Raw genomic sequence first — 20,571 nt, 5'->3', positions numbered from 1 at the left:
CCTTGATGCGTTCCAAACATTACCTTGACTTTTTTCAAATGACTATTATAAAATAATATATCAATAAAATAATGACGAGGATTATAATAATAATTATAATAATTTAAAATGAGCTCGAAGCATTGACATTATTAGACATTGCAGCCTCATTCTCTCATTAGTTTTCTGCCATCATATGCCTAATTACACGCTAGGTGGCAGTAAAGGACTCTTAATGCTTACTTTCAGTGGCAGTTACTTTCTCTCTTGAAGGTTTTTTTTTTTATATATATATACTCCCCTCTATCCATTTGCTGCTTCATGGGAAACGATGACCCCTGGCCTTAAGTTGGGACCTGAGCTGATAATGAGTTTCTCTTAAAGGTGAAAATGTTTGCAGTTGAAGAGATGTGCTTATTGTTCCTTTTTATTAGGATTACCAAATAAATTAATTATATTGACCAGAATTGTTAAGCGACAGCACTGGGACTGCAATGTGGAACAGGTTACATACAAAAGCTTGGGTATGCTCCACACCTATCAAAGTGGCTTTATGAAAAATGGCTAGAGGCACTGTGACAAGGAAGAGATGGAAGAAGCAGACAGAGGGGACCAATGAGAGGAAATGGTGCACATGATAAGTGCTGAATGGTTGACCAGTGGGACAGACCCTGTCAGAGTGGCTGTTAAAGGGCTACAACGTTATGAGAGAGATGACTGCAGACTACAAGAAGCCCAGACAGTGGTGGGGTGGGGTGGGGTGTAGGACGTTACCCAGTGTCAAAATATTCATACCCATTTGACAACCAATGAATTTTCTCTCTTGCGTTTTAGTACTTTTTTCCATTACTGCTGCGTATTCTGAGTAGGATAATGGATAGATATTACGTTGAAGGGTTTAGATATGAGAAATAGGGTTAGCAGCATGTTTTATTCAGCTCATATGTTTAATTTTATGTCATGTTTTATGTTCACTGACTCGTTAGTATTTTTTTATTATTTTTTTGCAGAGACCCAGAAATGTCTCGGTCTGATGCTGCTGTATCGTTTTCTGCTCGTCTTCAAGCTTTTCATCTGTAGAGTCTTGTGGAGAAACAATGATGACCCAGTTCTGAGTTTGCCTCTGTCTTACAGCCAGTTCTCTTCTGTCCTAATCACGGGTGTCCCTCAGCTCCGAGAGCTGCCGCATGCACTACCAAGACAAGACACGAGTGAGAGAGGCGTGGGAGCTCAGGGGGGGTTGGTAGAGATAAAAAGAGACAGAGAGGCGTGAGCAAAGTCGGCATGGGGAAGAGAAGAAAACGAAAGCTAATCTCAGCAGGAGAAAAAAAAGAGGCGGGATGACAAAATATTAGGATGGATGGGTGGATGAAACTTTCGGAGGGAGAAAGAGAGGAGGTTGACGCATCACATCTTCTCCGATTCATCCCCTAAGGAGAGCACATCTAAAGGCAGGATTGAGTCCGTGACAGGCGGTTGAAGAGGGGAAACAGAGCCTTGACGTTTCATGCATCTTCATGTGCGCAGATGTCCCTTGAGATAAAGGAAACCAGGTCATTCATCAGGTGTGCGGATACAATTGCAATGAAGGAGACATACTGGCCTTATGTAATACACGTGACCCGCGGCATTCTTGAATCTCGTGCTCTGCTTTCCTTTATTAGATTTAATGTTATTTAAAAGGACACTTAAAGAGTTGGCATAAGATTATAGGAGATTATTGTCAGCATCGAATGTGGGAGAACAGCGTGTGAGTTTGGGATAATCTGCTGGAAAAATTGACTACACATTAGTAATCCAGGATCACTGCAAGGAGATTTTACATTTTAAAAAGGCCCAGCCTATGTACAAGAAAAATAAACTTTATTTGACCTAAAATTAATGTACATTTAAATTTGGTCAGGTTTCTCAAATCATTAAAAATAATAATAATTTAGATTAAAAAAAGATAAAAAAATCTAAATATTTGAACAAATAGTGAATTAAATATAAGAACTAAAATTAGGCATGGATTCCAACTTGCCCCCAAAAAAGTATTTTGCTACAGCGGCTCCATGTTGATGTCACTTGGGTCAAGTGCTAGTGATGCAAATGGACAGGAGTAAACGCTGGAGAAATTGTGCATCTAGCATGAAAACATCTCCAACTCACAGGCACCCCTGTGACTGGGTTAATGCCAGCTGGGGACTGTAGGGATGGATTTGACCTTGCCTGTTTATACCCATATCTGGCAAGCCACCCATGCACAAGAGACATATTGCAAGAGATGGTTTGATGGCGTAAAAAGATTTAACCAAGTGAGGATGGTGTTTCTTCCATCAATGCATCGTTCCCAGTAAGGGTGCTTAACGATGGTATGACCGCTGCATGAATGTGTCCAGTACAGCACGTCTGGGGGAGGGGAAGTGTGACTAAAACTGAGTTAACGGTCAAGGGTGTCAAAGCTGGCATGACACAGTCTTGGCAACATACAGGCAATAAGCCAGCATATGGGGGGGGGGGGGGGGTGGGGGGTGGGGGGGGGGCTTCCTTGCCAGGAAGGATGGGCTTGTCAGAGCTGAGGGAGCACATATCAATGACTTCTAAGCTCTCGGAATTATGCTAAGACATGTCTCCTTGAGGGAGCATGGTGTGGAGTTGAAAGTCATTCAAGGACAGAGATTTACCAGTGCCGCTTCTTTTGCTCTTTGGGTGTCTGAATAAATTGATATGTACAACAAATTGTCACTTAGTATTGCAAGTCTTTATGGATGAAGACACATGAGTACTTAAAATAAACACCGTATCTGTGCCACATTGAGATGAATTACACCATCAGCCCATGTTTCTTTCCCTCCTTTGCACAAGGTGACCTTGACTGCATTGTAATTTACATCTTTATGACATGTTGGCTGCCAAGCTGCATCAAGCACGCTCATGTCGGGACCTATTGCTGGAGAGGTTTTGTACAACTTACTGATATCTTCCATCTGATTTGCTTACAGTGATCCTCTATGTAAACAGCATCTGAAACACCTCTGGCATGATGTCATTTCGGTACAGTATCTTCCTGTTAGCCACAGCGCAACTCTGAAAAAGAAAGCCAGATGCAGTCCACATGATGACACCTGCTTTCTCATGTGGTCCAAATCACATGCGACATGCGCTGTGGCTCCATGCTCCGCCAACCAGCCACTGATGATGTGAAATATTGATTTGCATGTCCACCCACATCAACACGCCTTGGCTTTGCTGTCAAGTTCATTTAGAAGAGGCCTTTTTTATTGGGCCTTTGATGCCAAGCTTGCAGCAAGAAAGAGGGTGGAAGACTTCCCCCGCAGGGTTAAGAGGACAATGCAAATGCAAGGCCAAAAAGGGGGGTAACGCTGCTCTCATAAAATTCTCACCAGTTTTATAATTAGCAATACACAGGGAACATTGGTGCAAGCATATGCACACAAACTGCATACGGGCCATAAACTGTAGTCAGTGATGTAATAGTAATATGTTGTTGGTGCCTCATATGAGATTGTACACTGTACTTCTCAATTAGCTATTTCAGCATGGATACACTCTTCTGCTTCACAAAAGCAGCCAGCAGCCTTGCCTCTACACACACACACGCACAAGAGGCGAGCCAGGCACAGTTATGTACACCCAGAGAGTAAGAGATGCTGCTTTACGAGTTGCATTGGACACAAGATGGCCTTTGCAGAAAACATGAAGTAAAAGGTTACTCTCATTCCATTGTGAGAGTCAGTCCATCTACGAACAGATTCTCAGGCTGGAAACTGATACCACATGCGACCACGAGAGATAACAAGGTGACCTTTTCATATAGATGACCAAAATGATGAATTATGTAAATGACTTGATTCAAAACCGCTTTCGCTCTCTCAGAGGTGGCTTTCGGCGGATGTTTTCTTCTCGGTAATGCAGTAATTCTCCCTGCTTTTTTGTTTTCCACTTTTTTTTTGCCTCTCGGTAAATCATGGAGACAGCCTCAGTCAGACAACAGCAGTCCATCATGCAGCAAGAGACACCTGTGGCCTTTATTCTCACTTCCATGGTCCCTGACATTGTGTGAATGGTAGAGGGGAGAAGTAATCCAGGGAGACAAGTCAGAGTGGCAGAGGAAATGAGCAAAAGCTTAGAAAAAGAGAGTGCGGCAGAATGGAAGGGGAAGGTCACATCATTATTAGCTATGACTCAGTAGAGTGTAGACCTGCGCCAAGGGTGAACTGTTACCATAATGGAAAAAAAAACATGGAGCATATACTTATGTGTTTGTCTGTTCGTCCATGTATTAACAGCCAGAGGATGATTTAGGATGACAATACTGGCTAGTGCTGTTTTTCATTCTGGGCCAAGATGGAATTATTCCATTGCATCTATCAATGGCTAAAAAGCACAAAGAGTAAAATAGGAAATAAATGTGAAAACATTGTGGAGCGTTATATTTTTGGTCTGCTTTATGACCTTTGTGAAGAGAAATCATTCCCAATAATAAATGAATAAAAATCCTGCACAAGCTGATGAGAAATCAAATAAACTTCAAACTATGTTATATGATATTCTTACACTGGTTTCAGCAGTTAAACTACTAAAGAGAAATATATAAACACATACACATCTGTTAAGGGTACAATATTCTTGGTGAGGGTACTGTAATAAGGACACAGTGCACCATAACATTATAGCATGCAAGGGGAGTCACTTTTTGTACTGCCCTGAGTGCAAATAGAGGTGAGTCACTATATGCCAGCAAAGTACTATAAAAGAGGCCAATTCCAACATAGCCACGAGGGGACAATGTTGTGTGAGACAGGTTGAAGAGAGGAGATGAGGTGAGGCTAAGTGAGACAGGACTGGGATAGGGCTCCTGCTATTAGCTCTTCCTGTGTCCCACTTCTGAAGATTTGCATCATCCTTTATTTATTTATTTGCATGAAAAATATAGGTCAGACCATACATTTTTAATAGTTTTGCAGCTTTAATTCCAATGTCTGCGAGCAACCCCTGTGAGAAAATCTGCCTTTGACGCCGAGAATAAAATGAGCGGAAGACAACACACAATGCGCATCAGAGTGCGATGGTGCCCCGGCGAATAAGGCTGTGGCGTGATTAAATACATTATCTTTTCAAACTGTGTGCTATGCTATTTGAGGTGAAAAGAGGACAGGAAAAAGAAATAAAGATGAATAACAGATCAGTAATAGTTTGTATTGTAGAGAGGTTAAGCCCCTCCAAACAAGTCATGATGCAAAGGTCCTCTTTCATATTGGAGGTTCATGGAAATACATTTCTCCCAAGACACAAGTGAAATCATACTTTGTATTAGAAATCTTTAAAAAAAACAAAATACTGTCAATTTGACAAAAAATACTCTAGATTGGCTACTGTCATCGCTATGACAAATTTAGTGTCAGACTATGCATTGTAGGAGTTAAGGAATATAACAAAATGGGATTCAAATTTTTTACTGAGAAGAAAAATTGGAAATGAAAATATGCACATTTCATGTAAAGATTTGTGTTGCTTATATTTTCCCTAAAAAATACAATCCAGTCAGCCTCTCTACTAGTAATACAAGTCATTGGCCAAAAGCGCTTTAAATCCAAGCATGATGCACATTATGCACCTGGACCAAAACATATCTGACAGGTACAATTTTGCATCATAAGCGCATCTTCTCTTATTCATGGTTGGGCTGATATGTCAAGCTCTATTTCTAGGAGGCATGATGAGGCTCCAGGCTGTAACCGGCCTTTTCAACTTTTTTAACATGAAAGAGAAAAAAAAAAGGCACTTCAGTACCACGAATGCACTGAGAACTTTATTATATTTCTTAAACCACATGACGCTGGTCTGGAGCAAAGATAAATGAATCCAATTTACCTGGTTCGGCACAAAACTAATGGGATTATTTTATTTGTATACTCGATGAGCCAGTGGCACTACTCTGGCATATGAGATCATCCTCATTTCAAATACTCTATGCTAAAATACAAGGCAACCTGGGGAGATACACCCTGCTTTCACCATGGCAGTATGAGCTATTCTATGACACTGCCCAGTTGTGTCATTCAAATGTAAATCTAATGTGCAAGAGTAGCTCTCAGGATGCATCAATATACAATACAGATATTGCCATCTTTTTTATATAAACCAGCACAAGGAAATATATTCAGAATAAGAGGTTCCTATAGGTACCAATGTTAAAGATATGTAAGCAAAGCTTGCTTGCCTCAAATAAAAGTATGAGAATGTTAAAATTCTTAAAATATACACATATGCAGTATACACTTTATATTGATGAGGTCAAAAGTCAATTTAATCTCGAGTTAAAAAAGCTAATTGTATAATGTTAACATGACGGCAGTACACTGCTAATTATGAAATCAAATTAAACAACATTAAAGCTTTGATAAGAGACTGACTCAAAACGCTCAAAGTAAAACCTCAGAAATAAAATGTGGCACTTTCTTGTTCTGCGTTAAAATGACTTCTATTAAGACCAGATGTTTCTATATGAAGAATAATTCAATTTGGTATTAAAAATGCCCCTGTGGGTAAAGTATAAGAATGAACGGCTGTGGTAGAATGCGCTTAGTATTCATTTATAGCTACGATATAACGACGGGCATTCCGCTGGCTATCAAACACCAGCGGCATGAAAATCACTTGAGTGCTTACCAATGTGTGACAATAGCAGCGCAAATAACTCATCTTGTGCTCAGATGAATAATTTTATGGGGATTTTAAGACATTTTGTATTTGTGGAAATCTAACAGACCGCAGCCTGTGCTACATTGAAGGAACATTATTTCACAACCATTGCTACAATTAAAATCCACCTTTTCAAACTCCCATTTTCAAGAAAAAAAAAACAGAATGCATCTTTTATTCCACACAATTTGTGCCAAGAAGAAACTATGCTAGGAGAGCGAAATCAGATTTTGCCAGCTGGGCTCACATTTCACAGAAAAGCAATATAACAGATGTATTGTTATATAGTAAATTATTTGGGGCAGCTTGGGAGGGTGAAGAGAACACGCTCAAGATGTTGCACTTCCGTGAGTGACTGATTTGATGATGTACCCGCGTGTGCTCAGGTACACAGTGTAACGCTTCAATCTTCTTTCACTTTGGTGGGATAATAATACTGTGGTACCCTTGCAATGACAATGCACAATCACTTTACATTTAGTGAAGCATATTTCCCTAAAAGGAGTCTGGAAGGGGTATAATTTATTATTATAATTAATATAGCCAATACCTCCCTGTGACTGACTTCCATATTTCATTTGCTGATTGTGCATGTGTGGGAGCATGCACAGTCAGCGTGTGACACTGTGTGGGCAAGTTTTCAAGCAGAGCGGACAAGCTCTACATTGGACCTGGGCGGCACGTCGGATGTTGTCATGCCCCCGTAATGCTGATTGCAGCCCACGAGCCCCTCGCAATGATAAATTCGCCTCACAGCACTCAAGGGTGAAATGCAGCTGCAAAGGAACACGACTAGTTGACTGTACAAGAAACCTTGGTCAAATTGTGAGTGCAGATGGTTGCTTTAAGATGTTTTGTGTGCATGAACAAAACATTTTGGGGAATTAGAAACGGGTTGCAAAACATTCATCTATTTTTGATAGTGCTTGTGCTCAGACGTGGGGTACACCCTGAACTGGATAGCAATTGCAGATTTTTCTCCATAATTTAGGAAATTATATTGTGCTGTCTTTCCTTTGAGCATAAAACAATATTTTACATCAATTACATATGCTTAATCTTCAACCCAAAACTAAGAGAAAATGACGGGCTTAATAGAATTTGTGTTTAGTCACGTTGGACTCCTCATTCAAAGGAAGTGAAGGTTAAATGGTTGTGGAGTTGTGGGATTTGGTGGGATTACATTGATTGACAGCTGTCCTTCAGAGTGTGTTTTTTTTTTCTTCTCCAAAACCTATTTCTGCATTAGGCTCACATACGGTACATATCACACAAATATAAACATGACTTGTGATTTTCTTCCCATTTCTGATGATTTTTACATTATGTTTGCATTGTGAGAGTAAATCTTATCAGCAAAATGAATATGCAAACACATTAGTCTGACTGAAATTGCACCAAACTAGAATTCTCGTAGGAGAGCAAACACACATGGTAAGATTTCAATGTGGCAATTTTCAACAAATCAAATAAATGGTTCAAAGGTTATTTTCATACTATCACACTTAACTCCATTTCACTTTGGTGCAGTTTGGTCACTGTGTAGTTAAGTCATTACAAGAAACCATCAAATCAGACCAAATGTATCAGGGTTTGTATATGCTTGTACAGAAACTTAACGACGTTAGAGGATGACTATTTTTCCGTGTGTGTAAGAGAGTCATGCACTCGTGACGCAAAGTAAACGTGTGATACTTAATTTGCTCGATCATCCGTGCAAATGCCCCAAGTTGGAAGCTGACCCAAGTGCAAGGAACTGTTCTACGCCTACCTGCACTCAGCCATAAATAAAACAACTTCCACCGACTAGCTCATTTCTCCATCAGGGATTTTTATGCAAGAGTGGGCCCTGACGGTGCATTATAGAACACATCAGAACTCGCCTGGCCCCCCACACACACATACTCCTTGATTACATCATTGTCAGCTGACCGGACAGAGGTGCAAGACAGTTTGTCAACAGCAAATTTTGAGCAGATATGACTCAATGTCAATAAATGTAGTTTTGACAGTGATTCGAAAACTGTCTATTTTTTTCAGACATTTGAGACATATTCATTTTTCTCTTTAAACTTTGACCTGCACAATGGAGATTTTTCCACGCATTGTCAGTCATAGCTATGAAGTTGCAGAATACATTCCATTATTTCCGTATATGACGGAGTGCTATAAATCAGCAGGTAAAACCATTCAAATAGTCGTTACGACTCACTAGGTCATATAAAAAAACGTTCTTCCTTGTTTGTATTGTTACACCAGCTACACACCAATCAGAGAAATATTGTGGTGGCACAGAAACCAAAACGACTTCTCAACAGTTTCAGACCAGAGAAAGCAAACTTCAATTTACCCCTTTAAGAGTATGAAGGAAATGAGATACAAGAACATTTCGGACAGACCAGAACTAAAACTCAAAAATGTTTGTCATTCCCCCCGTTTCTTTAGCACTGATCCTGTCAAGTGTCACAGCGAACTGGAGACTATCCCAGCACACTACAATCACATCGCACAAACAGAAATACAGACCGACAAGGACAGACAACCAATCTCACGTCTCATTATTGTTATTTATTACTATAAATTGTAATAGAATGACAAGCCTTTCATAGCAGCCAACACGTTACTGTGATTAGTGCCATTTTGTTTGGGTTAGATACAGTAATAGATTCAGAAAAGGTCACCCCCACCCCCATGGGACTGAGGCAATCAGGAAACATTAACTGTGAGAAGGTTAAGCCATCGGCTTTCATTGCAGCACAAGGTAATTAGTGAAAATGAATAAAAAGAGGTGTTGGTGACACATACTGGATTCAAATTGCTGTGAACATATTTATGTTAACGCAGTGTCAGAGATTAGCCTGACGGCTGGAAAAGGATGAGGATGTGTGGCAGGGGTGGGGTGTTCTTGGGTACAAATGGATTAAGAATCGTCTTTGAACGGCTTCTCCCATGTGCTCCACAAAACCATATCTCACTTTTTAGCTTTTCCACAGCTTTCTGCCGGGACTGTTTACGCTCAGTTCAAAAAAAGGCAATCTCCCTCCTGACCTTCTGTTGCCCCGCGGTTTGTTGATTAACACGCACACATACACACACATGCACGCGCACGCGCACGCACACACAAAATGGAATTTCATGTTCCAATATAACGCATTGTGGTCAGCTGACAGCCTTCAAATTACAACAAGCTTCAGCATCTGGCCAATGTACTGAAGTGCCCTAACAGTAGTATGAAATAAATCCAGTCACCTAATCTTAAAAATCGTTTGTTGTATGACAAATACTGTTTTTGAAGCCTTTTAATATGTGCTTAAATTGCATTGTTCTCTGCCAAACCCACTCTGCGCCTCTGTTGTGATGTCATTTATAACCGCTGGACAGCTGAGCCCATCATTGCCCATTGTTTTCTCCCGCTGCCACTTTTCCCTTGCTTTATTGGGATGATAAAATGGTACAAATGTGTGCGTGTGTGTTGATCTCCATCAGTTATTGTCTAGTCAGGATTTTTTTTCTTTATCTAATACCTCACAGTTGTGGAAGGAAGGTTCAAATCTATTATTCCAGAGGATACAACTCAGATAAGATGTTGGCAAATGCAGGAAGTAAAGAATTGGTCATTCCACTTTATGACCAAGCCTCCTTGTGTACAGCTGCATGTGATGCAGACATCCCCAAATGAGCAGTATGGTCAGGTTTTTACAACATCCATAGGAAAGATGGCCAAGACTCAAGAGCCTTATCAACACCTTACTCTCCATATTTTAGTAGGTCCAAGCAGCAGGTGTTATAGTGTTGCTTAAACAGAAAGCCATGTGTGCAGAAGCCAGCATACAATTTTTAGCATGCAAATCGACAATTTCTGTTTTTGGCTTGGCACTTACCATGCCTTAACGACTATTCAACTATTACCATGCATGTCACTGCGTATGAACCCCGTGGACATTTACAGGGACAATCAATAATACGAATAGTGTGTTCTAATTATTTCTTTTAATAGGAAGTAAGACAGACAGAGCACTCGGGCGTAGTACAGAGACAATGATTGATTGTAATGATCGGCGAAAAAAATGACTGGGGAGAAACTGCAGAGAAAATGAGATTAGTACAGACCAATTCAGTAACTTCAATAAGGATGTGAGGCCACACCTTATATTGGTCATCTCAAACATCTCATATAAAAGCTGGCACCATTCTGACTGGCATTAGATTTCACATTATGAGAGCAGAAGGACACAATGAGTGTGCAAAGTTGAAAAATGGGGTAAGCAGGCAGTGGGCAGCGGTTAGAAGGCCATCACTATGCTGCCATTACTTACCATGTCCACAAATAAAGGACACAGGTGTGGTGTCCTGAAAATTGCCCTTGTAGCATCCATTTTTATGCATTTAACCTAAATAAGCTTGTGGATCCCTAGAGGGTTCTGACTTTCTGAATAAGCAAATGCAATTTCAACCATACATATTGTGACTATAGAGCCAGTGGTTTTGGGGGAAAAAAAAATTAAACTCCTACCATCATTGGTTAGAAGTTAAAAATCCTTATGGCGTTATCTATTTTAGTCTCATCTCAGGAGTAGGGATATTCATACTTGGAACATCATCAGAAATGAGTGATACTTCAGTATCCTCCACAAGGATACTTTTAGCTACTGGGCGACTCTACCACTTGAGTACTGTGGCTCCTTGATGATGAAATTTGTGAACAAGGAGAAAACATCTATAACTGTTCAAAAGGAACTTTAAGTCATGAGATTCGGGAAAATTGTCAGCGTAGATGCCTTCCTCCTGTCTGAGTCACCTATTATTTTTCTCTTCCATACAGATTCAATTTGTATCCCAAATGCAGTGGCGGCTGAGGAAGGTTTTTCCAGAGGGTAACAAAGACAGTTTGGAGTGTCAATTCACAGGCAAATAAAATCGAAAAAAAGTTCATCTACAATCATAATATAAACAACATTTTTTTGAGTCACAAACACGTTGAAAAAAGGGCGCCTGCTTGACTAATTTTGACAATCAGGAGAGTGTTCTTAGGTTTCGTCAGTTCTTCGGGCTTCGTTCCCCACTTAACAGTCAAAAAGATTTTTAGTGCTACTTGGTGGTAAAGTTTTTTGAGATACATGTTTCAGTATGTATTCAAAAGTCCACAGACGGACAATTTCACTGTTTAGGCAACGCCTTCTGGCAGCTCGATACCACAGAAGGTACCATCACTTATTTTTTCAAAGCATTTCCGCATTAGTGTGTCCTCACGGGTGTGTGCATCAGTGTGTGTAACTTTCTTCCGGGCCTTCATCGCAGTTCTGTTTTGTCTCATCTTTTCTTTGCCAAAACTCCCAGCAGGTGCCTCTATGCAGAAGAGCTCTTTCACAACTTGAGTTCTTATCTGAGCTCAAATACATGATGGGCTGGCAGCCAACTCCACCACATATGAGATAGTTTTTTTTCAATCTACTTATTGGCTGGAAAATTATAAATTAAATTGATTAAAAATAAAGAGTATTACTAAGAACAACTTTGTTTGACTTTGTGAACGAGCCAGAAATTGGCATGTAGCCTCAAATGTTTTTTTTTTTTTTAATCAGAAGAGTACAAACCTGTCTTATTTCAAAGAAGTGTGCTCACACAAGGTCCCCCATATGGTGGTTATAGCAACATAATAAAATGTTGATAGAATAAATTTTACACTTTACATTCTAGCAATTATTTGAACACAATTCGTGAAATTCTCGAAAATGTGTTTATTTTCACAACAACTCATCACAAGGACTGCATAACCGCGCAATGACACCATCACACTCCTGTTGGGGGAAAATAAATACTACGGAACAATGACATTGTGTGAGACAAAAGTTGATAGTGTGCCTGTCGCTGTGCCATCGTTATTCAACTTCCAACAATGCACTTTCGGATGACGAGATAAAATGCAATCAAAAAAGCAGGAGGTCGTTTAGTATGACAGTGCTGTACACAACCATTTGATTTATCATCAAACTATTAAACAGTGTGTGGTATACAGCTTTTAAAACAAGAGGCATGCGCCTTGTCAAAGAAGAGGCTGCAGAATTAATTGCGTATTACTGCACCATAGTCAGTTGTTTCGTGTCCTAAATGTCTGTCCTGCTGAAGCGTATGGATGTGGTTTCCAAGGTAACATCTCTAGTGGCCGGGCTTTTCAGAGCACCGTGCCCTGTAATGCTGGTCCCATGTTACCATAGCAAATGTCTCTGTTTTACATCGCACACTCTTTGCGGGCTAATGCTCCTCAGTGCAGAAAACACAGGCAGTTAATTGGGGATTATGGAAAAATCAATACTGTATTTCAAAGAAGTGGATAAAAAAATAATACACCTTTCCCATCGTGTCTTGGGGTTTGGGATTTTTGCTTTTGTTTTTGCAAAAAATATGGTAACACGGCTAGGCAGTATCAACAACAGGGTTACTGCTTTTCAAAACTTTAAAGCAAGGTAAACAGGGGATATTTTAATATTTCAATTGATGTGCAGTATAAATATTGCAATATCAGCATTTGATTCTTTAGTACCATCTCACACAAACATTTAAAACATTTTAACACTGCTCCTTTAAATAGAATCCCCACTGTGCAAAGTGCCAACTGCGCAAGAGGAGCAAAAGTGCATGCATTATACATTGGGCAAAAGTGCATTGCATTTATGGCTCAGTCCATTGCTCTGCAGAGATGACTTCACAAGAACAATTCTTCTCAGTCTCAAATATATTGTGATTTTTTTATTCATTCTGCCCCCCTACCACAAAATAAAATGTTGATTTAAGCAATAATTCAATCATTAAAGAGGCAAAAGACAAAGCTGTTGTTCTAAAAAAATATCATTATTGCTATTCTAGTTATTTTTATTGGTAGTGCCAGTGTTTTTTACATTTTCATTAAAAAAAATATCCATATTACTCATGGTTGTTTTCTACCACTTGTCCAAATTAGGGACGCAGGTGAGCTGCAGCCTTTTCCATCTGACTGACAAGAGAGGTGCGGAGCAACATTGACTGGCTGCAGTGTCAACTGGCAGGCACAAGTTAGACAGACCCAAAAAAATCCTCTTTTTCAATATGAGCGAGTGAGACTTATGCACAAGTGAAAAATGAAAAGTATGTGCATGTGTCATGAATACAGAAAACTGTTTTGAAGGGACTAAAAATGTAAGAAAATGTATCAATTAACTAAAACTACATTAGCATTGCCCTTTCAAATGGCAGCCTGAATGTGACAGCTTCAGATAAGGCAAAATGAAGTAGATTTGGATGAGAATAGATCATTCCCGTGGCAGATAGCTGTCTCTTTAATTGAGACTTAGACAATTACATATACAAGTATGGGCTGCATGAGCCAATCAAGAAAACTGTGCACTGCCATTGGCCGCATTATGAGGAGTTGTGTGTAATGCGAGGGTGGGGTGGGGTGGTGTGTGTGTGTGAGGGGGTGTAGAGGGGGCTGGAGCGCAGTCTCCTCCGTGCTCTCCCATTTAATCTCTCTAGTCAGCAGAATGTGCGGCGGGGCAGAGCAGCGCAGCGCAGCATCCACCAACACAGCATCCAGGATGGCGACTGCGCTCATGGAGGAAGCAAGCGAAGCAAGTGTTGAGGAGAACGTATAAGCGCTCCAAAGAGGGGAGAGTGAGCTGTAAAGAAAAACACAGCTGGGAGATGAGCGGGACTGAGGCGTCGTTGCTGTCTGTCTGAGAACCACTGCAGCAGCATTAAATCTGAGGCTGTCAGACCAACCCTCAGCAGAGCGACAAGGGGGGAAGAAGCTATTTCAAGAGCGAGTCTCATCACGCTGAACCAGAAATGGAATTCACAAGAGCTAATCTAAGTTCAACCCGAAGAAAAGTGGATGAAAAGTGTGGACTCTCCTCTTCGAAGAAATAAACAGACAAGCAAGTTTTGAAGTCTCCTAGTGGATTAGTGAGTGCTGCACTGCGTCCGAGGCGTGCAACCTTTGCTGTCATCTTCCCAGGTCCTCCCTCGCAGCTGTCTCCTCCCGGTGAATGTCCTTTCTGCGCTCTGTTCCACTGCTCAGCAGTTCACCACACTCATGGTCGATGCCAAGGGAAGGAACATGAAATGTCTGACTTTCTTCTTAATGCTGCCTGAGTCAGTGAAAAGCAAGTCAAGCAAAAGCTCCAAGAAGGGCAATGCCAGTGGCAGCCCCAAACTGCCCCCAGTCTGCTATGAGATTATCACTTTGAGGAACAAGAAGAAGAAGAAGATGGCAGCAGACATGTTTCCCACCAAAACGCCGGCACCTGCCACCACTACCACTGTGCAACAGTACCAGCAGCAGAACCTCAACAACAATAACACCATACATAATTGTAACTGGCAAGGACTCTATTCTACCATCAGAGAAAGGTAGGCAACCTTCCAAATCTTGATGGCTACTCAACAAGGAAGAAACACTGTATAAAAAATGAACGTCTATGCGTAGAAGCGCACCCTGCCCTTAATCGGCCGGGGATTATTCTAGTTGACACCACCTCTATGCGTTTCGACTTTGCCGCTCCAACAAAGGCTGGACAGGCATGAGGTGGACTTTATATGCACAGCAGGGCCAGATTGTTCTTTTCTAAAGGCAAAATATTTACTTTGGCCAGAGAGCAAAAAAAAAAAAAAAATTGCAGCTGTCCAGTGCAAAACCGTGCTTTGTTGTCGTCTCTCTAGAACATTTTGTTTACCTACCACAGTGCTCCTCTGCTCAATAATACATGAACAGTTTCATTGTTGGGTCTTTTGGTAGACAGGTTTCACTTGTTCTGTCATTTATGGAGCGCTACACTTTATGCAATCTTAAACTTCAGAGTAAATGTTCGGGCAACGATACAGCTTGGTGGACTATACTGATTGATTGATTGATTGATTGATTGATTGATTGATTGATTGATTGATCCCCGGGGATGGGGAACTTCAGGCCCCAGCAGTATTCATACCACAGAGCAGGTATATAAAAGACACACAGATGACATGAGCGCAATTCACTAGGCTCCCATAAGGCTGCCACACAATGGCGCCACAAAGAAAGCCAGTAAGTGTGAAAGTTAAAAGCCATCAAAGCAAAGCAACAAGACAAAGGAAAAAAAAAAGTAACAGGGGCCAACTAGCCCCTCTCAATATCCAAAACACACAAAATAGCCTCCACGGGGTCCATAAATAGGTGTAAAGGCAGTCAAGTTCAACGGCGTGGTTCAATGGACAGCAGGTAACCCAAATAATCTGGTGCTTTACATTTTTTCACAATATTTAAACTGCCTGTTTTGTATAACAACTAAGCCATACAAATACCTTTCAAAGTTATTTTCGTTCTTTTTGTGCTTGCAGAAACTCTGTAATGTACAACAATGAACTAATGGCAGATGTCCACTTTGTGGTGGGTCAGCCTGGAAAGACCAAGCGGTTGCCGGGACACAGGGTAAGGATTTTACCATTCAGTTAATTAAGTAGAAAACAACATCAGAACTTTATAAACTGTTTTAATGACTTCATGGAACTCGAATCCTTTGTGCTCCGCTCTTGCTTCGGCACCACATGTGCCTGTTCGAGACAGTCCTCAATTATTTATGTAAATGAGTCTGGATGAAAAAAGGGTGAGGGGTTTACTTCCTCCTTGCTCCACACAAGATCTTTGTGTCTTGATTTTTTGTTTTGGGGGGGGGAATTACATTTCTCAACTGTCTTATAACACTGCACAGCCATGAACGAGAGCGCAATGCATTCATGTGCATAATCAGAACTAATTCTGGATCTGCAGACAATGTATACGCAACAAAGAGCAATCGTTATTATAATCAAGTCTTTTTTCCTCCTCTATGCTTATTGAGAAGGATTTTTTTTTTTTTTTATATCCGACATCTTAGTCTGATTTGCCCCTCTTTGTGCTCCAAGAAGTTACCATAAATGATTAATTAGACATTATGTCTGGACAAAGAGAATTGCTTAAAAGCATATCTATTTGATATGGATATATTTGAATATTCACTACAAATCCGGATTATTTTGGTGCTGTCAAAAGCGCTCTGCTGACTACCCTCTATTTTCACCGTAAATTGAGTTCTGAGGATTTTGAGGTCTTCATACGAGACCTAGATGTATAATCTACAGATAACTTTGTGAGTGCTCTTTGAGAAGACAATTATGGAAGGACATAATGGATGACTTGACTGCATTTAAAGGCTGAAACATTATGCCAGTTGGGTTCAATGACGTTCAATGCAGCATTTTTTATTGTCTCCATTTGGCACTTATAACCAAAAGCCAAGAGGTGCGACTAAGCACATCTTAAACTGGTCCACAATTGACCTCCCTTTATGGAAAATAATCTTTAATATCTGTGTATTCTTTTGTTGAAACAAAGATTGGGTTCACTGTACCATTGCCCACGCATAATTCGAGTGCTCTGTGTCACATGTACCAACCTAGTCACACTTAAACTACATGCCCCCCAACACACAAGCTGACAAATACAGTACATGAGTACGTAGCGCCATGAATGGATTTGCTCTCATTTCTAAAATTAGCGTTAGCATCGTGTTGCACCCAGTGCAGTCAAGCTGCGATTAGTCATTAATTTCAGGAAATTGAATTTTCACTATTCAATGGTGTGATTAGAAATTCATTTTATTCGATCAGATGCAATCTTGTTTGTTAGAAACATGCCTCTTCATCCTGAGTGTAAATAGCGCTCTATCTGGCTGAGTGCTGTTCATTATAAGAGAAACTGAACAAACACAGCCTCCATTAATTACATCTGGGGAATGGTTCAATAGCTGTGCCTTAAATACACTGTTGCACATTCACAAACTATTCAAATCAGATTACAACTAATCAACTTTTTCAGGTTAAAGTGTTGCTTGTTTGAATCAAACATGAGAACCAATTAATAAATGCCTTTTTACCCCCCTTTTTTTAACAGTATGTCTTGGCGGTGGGCAGCTCAGTGTTTCATGCCATGTTTTATGGTGACCTGGCTAAGAATGATGATGAGATTCATATTCCGGATGTGGAACCAGCTGCATTTCTGGCAATGTTGAAGTAAGGATATTCTTTTCTGTTTGGCTCAAACACTATTCCCCTTTTATTATATTGCCTTTATGTTCATGGAAGGAGATACGAAACATTTCCGTCAGTCAACATCACTACTGGATTGGCTTTTCGAATGGTTCATTTGTCACACTATCAAGGCTTTAGTGACAAAGCAAAACTGTTCATATGGTGGTTGTTGCGTGCAGTGGGAACAGCACTGAATCATCCTGTGTTGGTTCAACTACTTTATTACTTAAATGATGTAGCTCAAAAGACTTGTACCTCGACTAAGAGACCAGTTTATGAGCTTTTTGATGTATGTGCTGCTGCAAGGCATAAAAGGCAGTCAAGGCACCACCGTTATGCTTCAGTCCTTGTTTTCCAAGTTGCCTGTTTTCCAGTATAAAAGTTCATCATAGCAAACTAGTGTACCCGTTTGTGTCAACAGGTACATCTACTGTGACGAGATTGACCTAAGTGCTGACACAGTCTTAGCCACTCTCTACGCTGCCAAAAAGTACATTGTCCCTCACCTGGCACGTGCCTGCGTGAACTTCCTGGAGACCAGCCTGAGCGCCAAGAACGCCTGTGTGCTGCTCTCTCAGAGCTGCCTGTTCGAAGAGCCCGAGCTGACTCAGCGCTGCTGGGAAGTGATCGACGCCCAGGCCGAGCTGGCTCTACGCTCCGAGGGTTTCTGCGACATCGACTACCGGACCCTTAAGAGCATCCTAAAGCGAGAGACGCTCAACGCTAAAGAGATTGTTGTCTTTGAGGCGGCGCTCAGCTGGGCTGAAGCTGAATGTCAGAGACAGGAGGTCACTTTGTCCACTGACCACAAGCGGAAGGTTTTGGGCAGAGCCATGTACCTGATACGCATCCCCACCATGGCTCTGGATGACTTTGCCAATGGAGCGGCCCAGTCGGGCGTGCTGACACTTAACGAGACGAACGACATCTTTCTTTGGTACACAGCTGCCAAGAAGCCTGAACTTCAATTTGTCAGCCAGCCGAGAAAGGGTCTGGCGCCCCAGCGCTGCCACCGCTTCCAGTCCTGTGCCTACCGAAGCAATCAGTGGCGTTATCGGGGCCGCTGCGACAGCATCCAGTTTGCTGTGGACAAACGGGTTTTCATCGCCGGTTTCGGACTTTACGGCTCCAGCTGTGGGTCAACAGAGTATAGCGCCAAGATCGAGCTCAAACGCCAGGGAGTGGTGATGGGACAAAACTTGAGCAAATACTTGTCGGATGGCTCCAGCAACACTTTCCCTGTGTGGTTTGAGTACCCGGTGCAGATCGAGCCTGATACCTTCTACACGGCCAGCGTGGTTCTTGATGGGAATGAACTGAGCTACTTTGGACAGGAAGGCATGACAGAGGTGCAGTGTGGGAAGGTGACATTTCAATTCCAGTGCTCATCAGACAGCACTAATGGCACAGGGGTGCAAGGAGGTCAGATTCCCGAGATTATCTTCTACGCCTAACGTTTGCACTTGAAAAAAAAAAGATCACTTTGTGTAACGTGGCCTGGTATTTATTTTTTCCACTACTCTTGCGTACTGTTTGACTTCTGAAAAAGATCTTAAGCGTATTACGTGTGATTTAGGTGAATCGTTTCCTTGATAAGCACCTGATGTATTCAGATAATGATGTGTAGAAATATATAGATGAAAATAGAAAGAAATCTATCTTGCGCTTAATGTGCATGTACATATGAACATATGTAAATCGTTAAACGTATATGAGGGCATACTTATGACTAAGACTGTCCTCGGAAAACCCTTTTATGATGAATCGATACACTTCTCATTTCTACTATGTTTGCATAGAATGCACATATATATATATATATATATATATAGCAGCAATACATCACATTCTTCTGTATTCTCTAATGAATATTTCATGCGATTAGTGGTCTGGATTGTCAGTATTATAACGGAGGGGAATCTAAAGACTTACACTTATAGTCAAAGCACTGTGTTTAACACTCATCGAGCATTTGTATTCGAGTGGTTGTGCTGCTTTTTGGTACTTTGGATCTACTAATGCTGAGAGTTCTTAGATTAGAGAGCACTTTGAGACACTACTTTCTCTCTGTAGCATGTTGCTCTGAACTTACAATCACCCTTCTCACGAAAACTTCATCAGTGTTATGCGCACAGTAAACATCCATAAATGATCATTAAAAAGTGATGTTATCCCCTTTCATGCCTTGAGGGTTCTCTTATTTTTTTTCTTTTCTGATTTAATTGCAGTCTAATGTGGAGTGCTAATTGTTGTTGCACCTTAGGTTTGTTTTCACAGGGACAAGATCAATGGTGGACATGTGCGCGTGCGTGTGTGTGTGTGTGGTGAAGCAGACTGTCTTCTAGAACTGCTGTTGTTGAAAAGATGCTCACTTCAAGTTCTGCACGGTGTGTTGCAAACTTGCACTGATGTTTTGTAATCAAAAGGTGTGTTTTTCAGTTCTTCAAGATGTGTAATTTGTTTTGCTTGAAATTGAAGAAAATCCACAGTTTGGTCTGAGGATGACAAAGGATGTTCAAGTCCTGTGTTTACATTCTGGGTGACTACTGAATGTGGATGATTTTTGAAGCAAATAAAGAACAACAAAACGTACTCTTTACTTGGGATTGCCTTCCATAAACTAGAGATGATATTCTAATGCAACTTTATTCTTCCTCTAGTAAACAGAATGAAGTCTAATAGTGCTGTGAAAGAAGCATTCACATACTATATGAAGCAATTATATTTTATGAGGGATGGACAACATTAGACATATGCTCAGTTTCACTCTTGGAACAATATTAATATTGTTAATATTCCTAAACAAAC

General features: G+C 40.9%; 1 protein-coding gene and 1 long non-coding RNA gene across 9 annotated transcripts in view; one reads left to right on the top strand and one right to left on the bottom strand.

Annotated features, from left to right (window-relative positions):
* The window catches only part of LOC148393381 (uncharacterized), a 146,808-nt gene that overhangs the window by 75,164 nt on the left and 51,073 nt on the right, over window positions 1-20,571 (bottom strand). The window contains exon 7 of one of the 7 annotated variants that reach the window (XR_015860243.1): window positions 286-1,512. The exons of 5 other annotated variants lie outside the window; for them this stretch is intronic. This is a non-coding gene — a long non-coding RNA (uncharacterized LOC148393381). Of the gene's footprint in view, window positions 1-285; window positions 1,513-2,784; window positions 3,049-20,571 lie in introns of those variants that run through there. One more of the 7 variants, XR_015860242.1, reaches the window with a different exon arrangement.
* Window positions 14,171-20,355, top strand: LOC148393382 (BTB/POZ domain-containing protein 3). 2 transcript variants are annotated; one of them, XM_088385547.1, is made up of 4 exons: window positions 14,171-15,072; window positions 16,036-16,126; window positions 17,627-17,745; window positions 18,185-20,355. In XM_088385547.1, exons 1-4 carry the CDS (start codon window positions 14,756-14,758, stop codon window positions 19,215-19,217), a joined length of 1,560 nt encoding a protein of 519 aa, XP_088241673.1. In that variant the 5' UTR covers window positions 14,171-14,755; the 3' UTR covers window positions 19,218-20,355. The 2 variants fall into 2 exon arrangements, with proteins under 2 accessions (XP_088241673.1, XP_088241674.1); XM_088385548.1 differs by lacking the exon at window positions 14,171-15,072 and adding an exon at window positions 15,651-15,916.

Source organism: Syngnathus floridae, chromosome 9, assembly GCF_059516105.1.
Source record: "Syngnathus floridae isolate MCC-2025c chromosome 9, RoL_Sflo_1.0, whole genome shotgun sequence".
In the NCBI taxonomy this organism is placed as follows: domain Eukaryota; kingdom Metazoa; phylum Chordata; class Actinopteri; order Syngnathiformes; family Syngnathidae; genus Syngnathus; species Syngnathus floridae.
The sequence above is the reverse complement of the archived record's forward strand: the minus strand, read 5'-3'. Positions and strand labels throughout refer to the sequence as shown.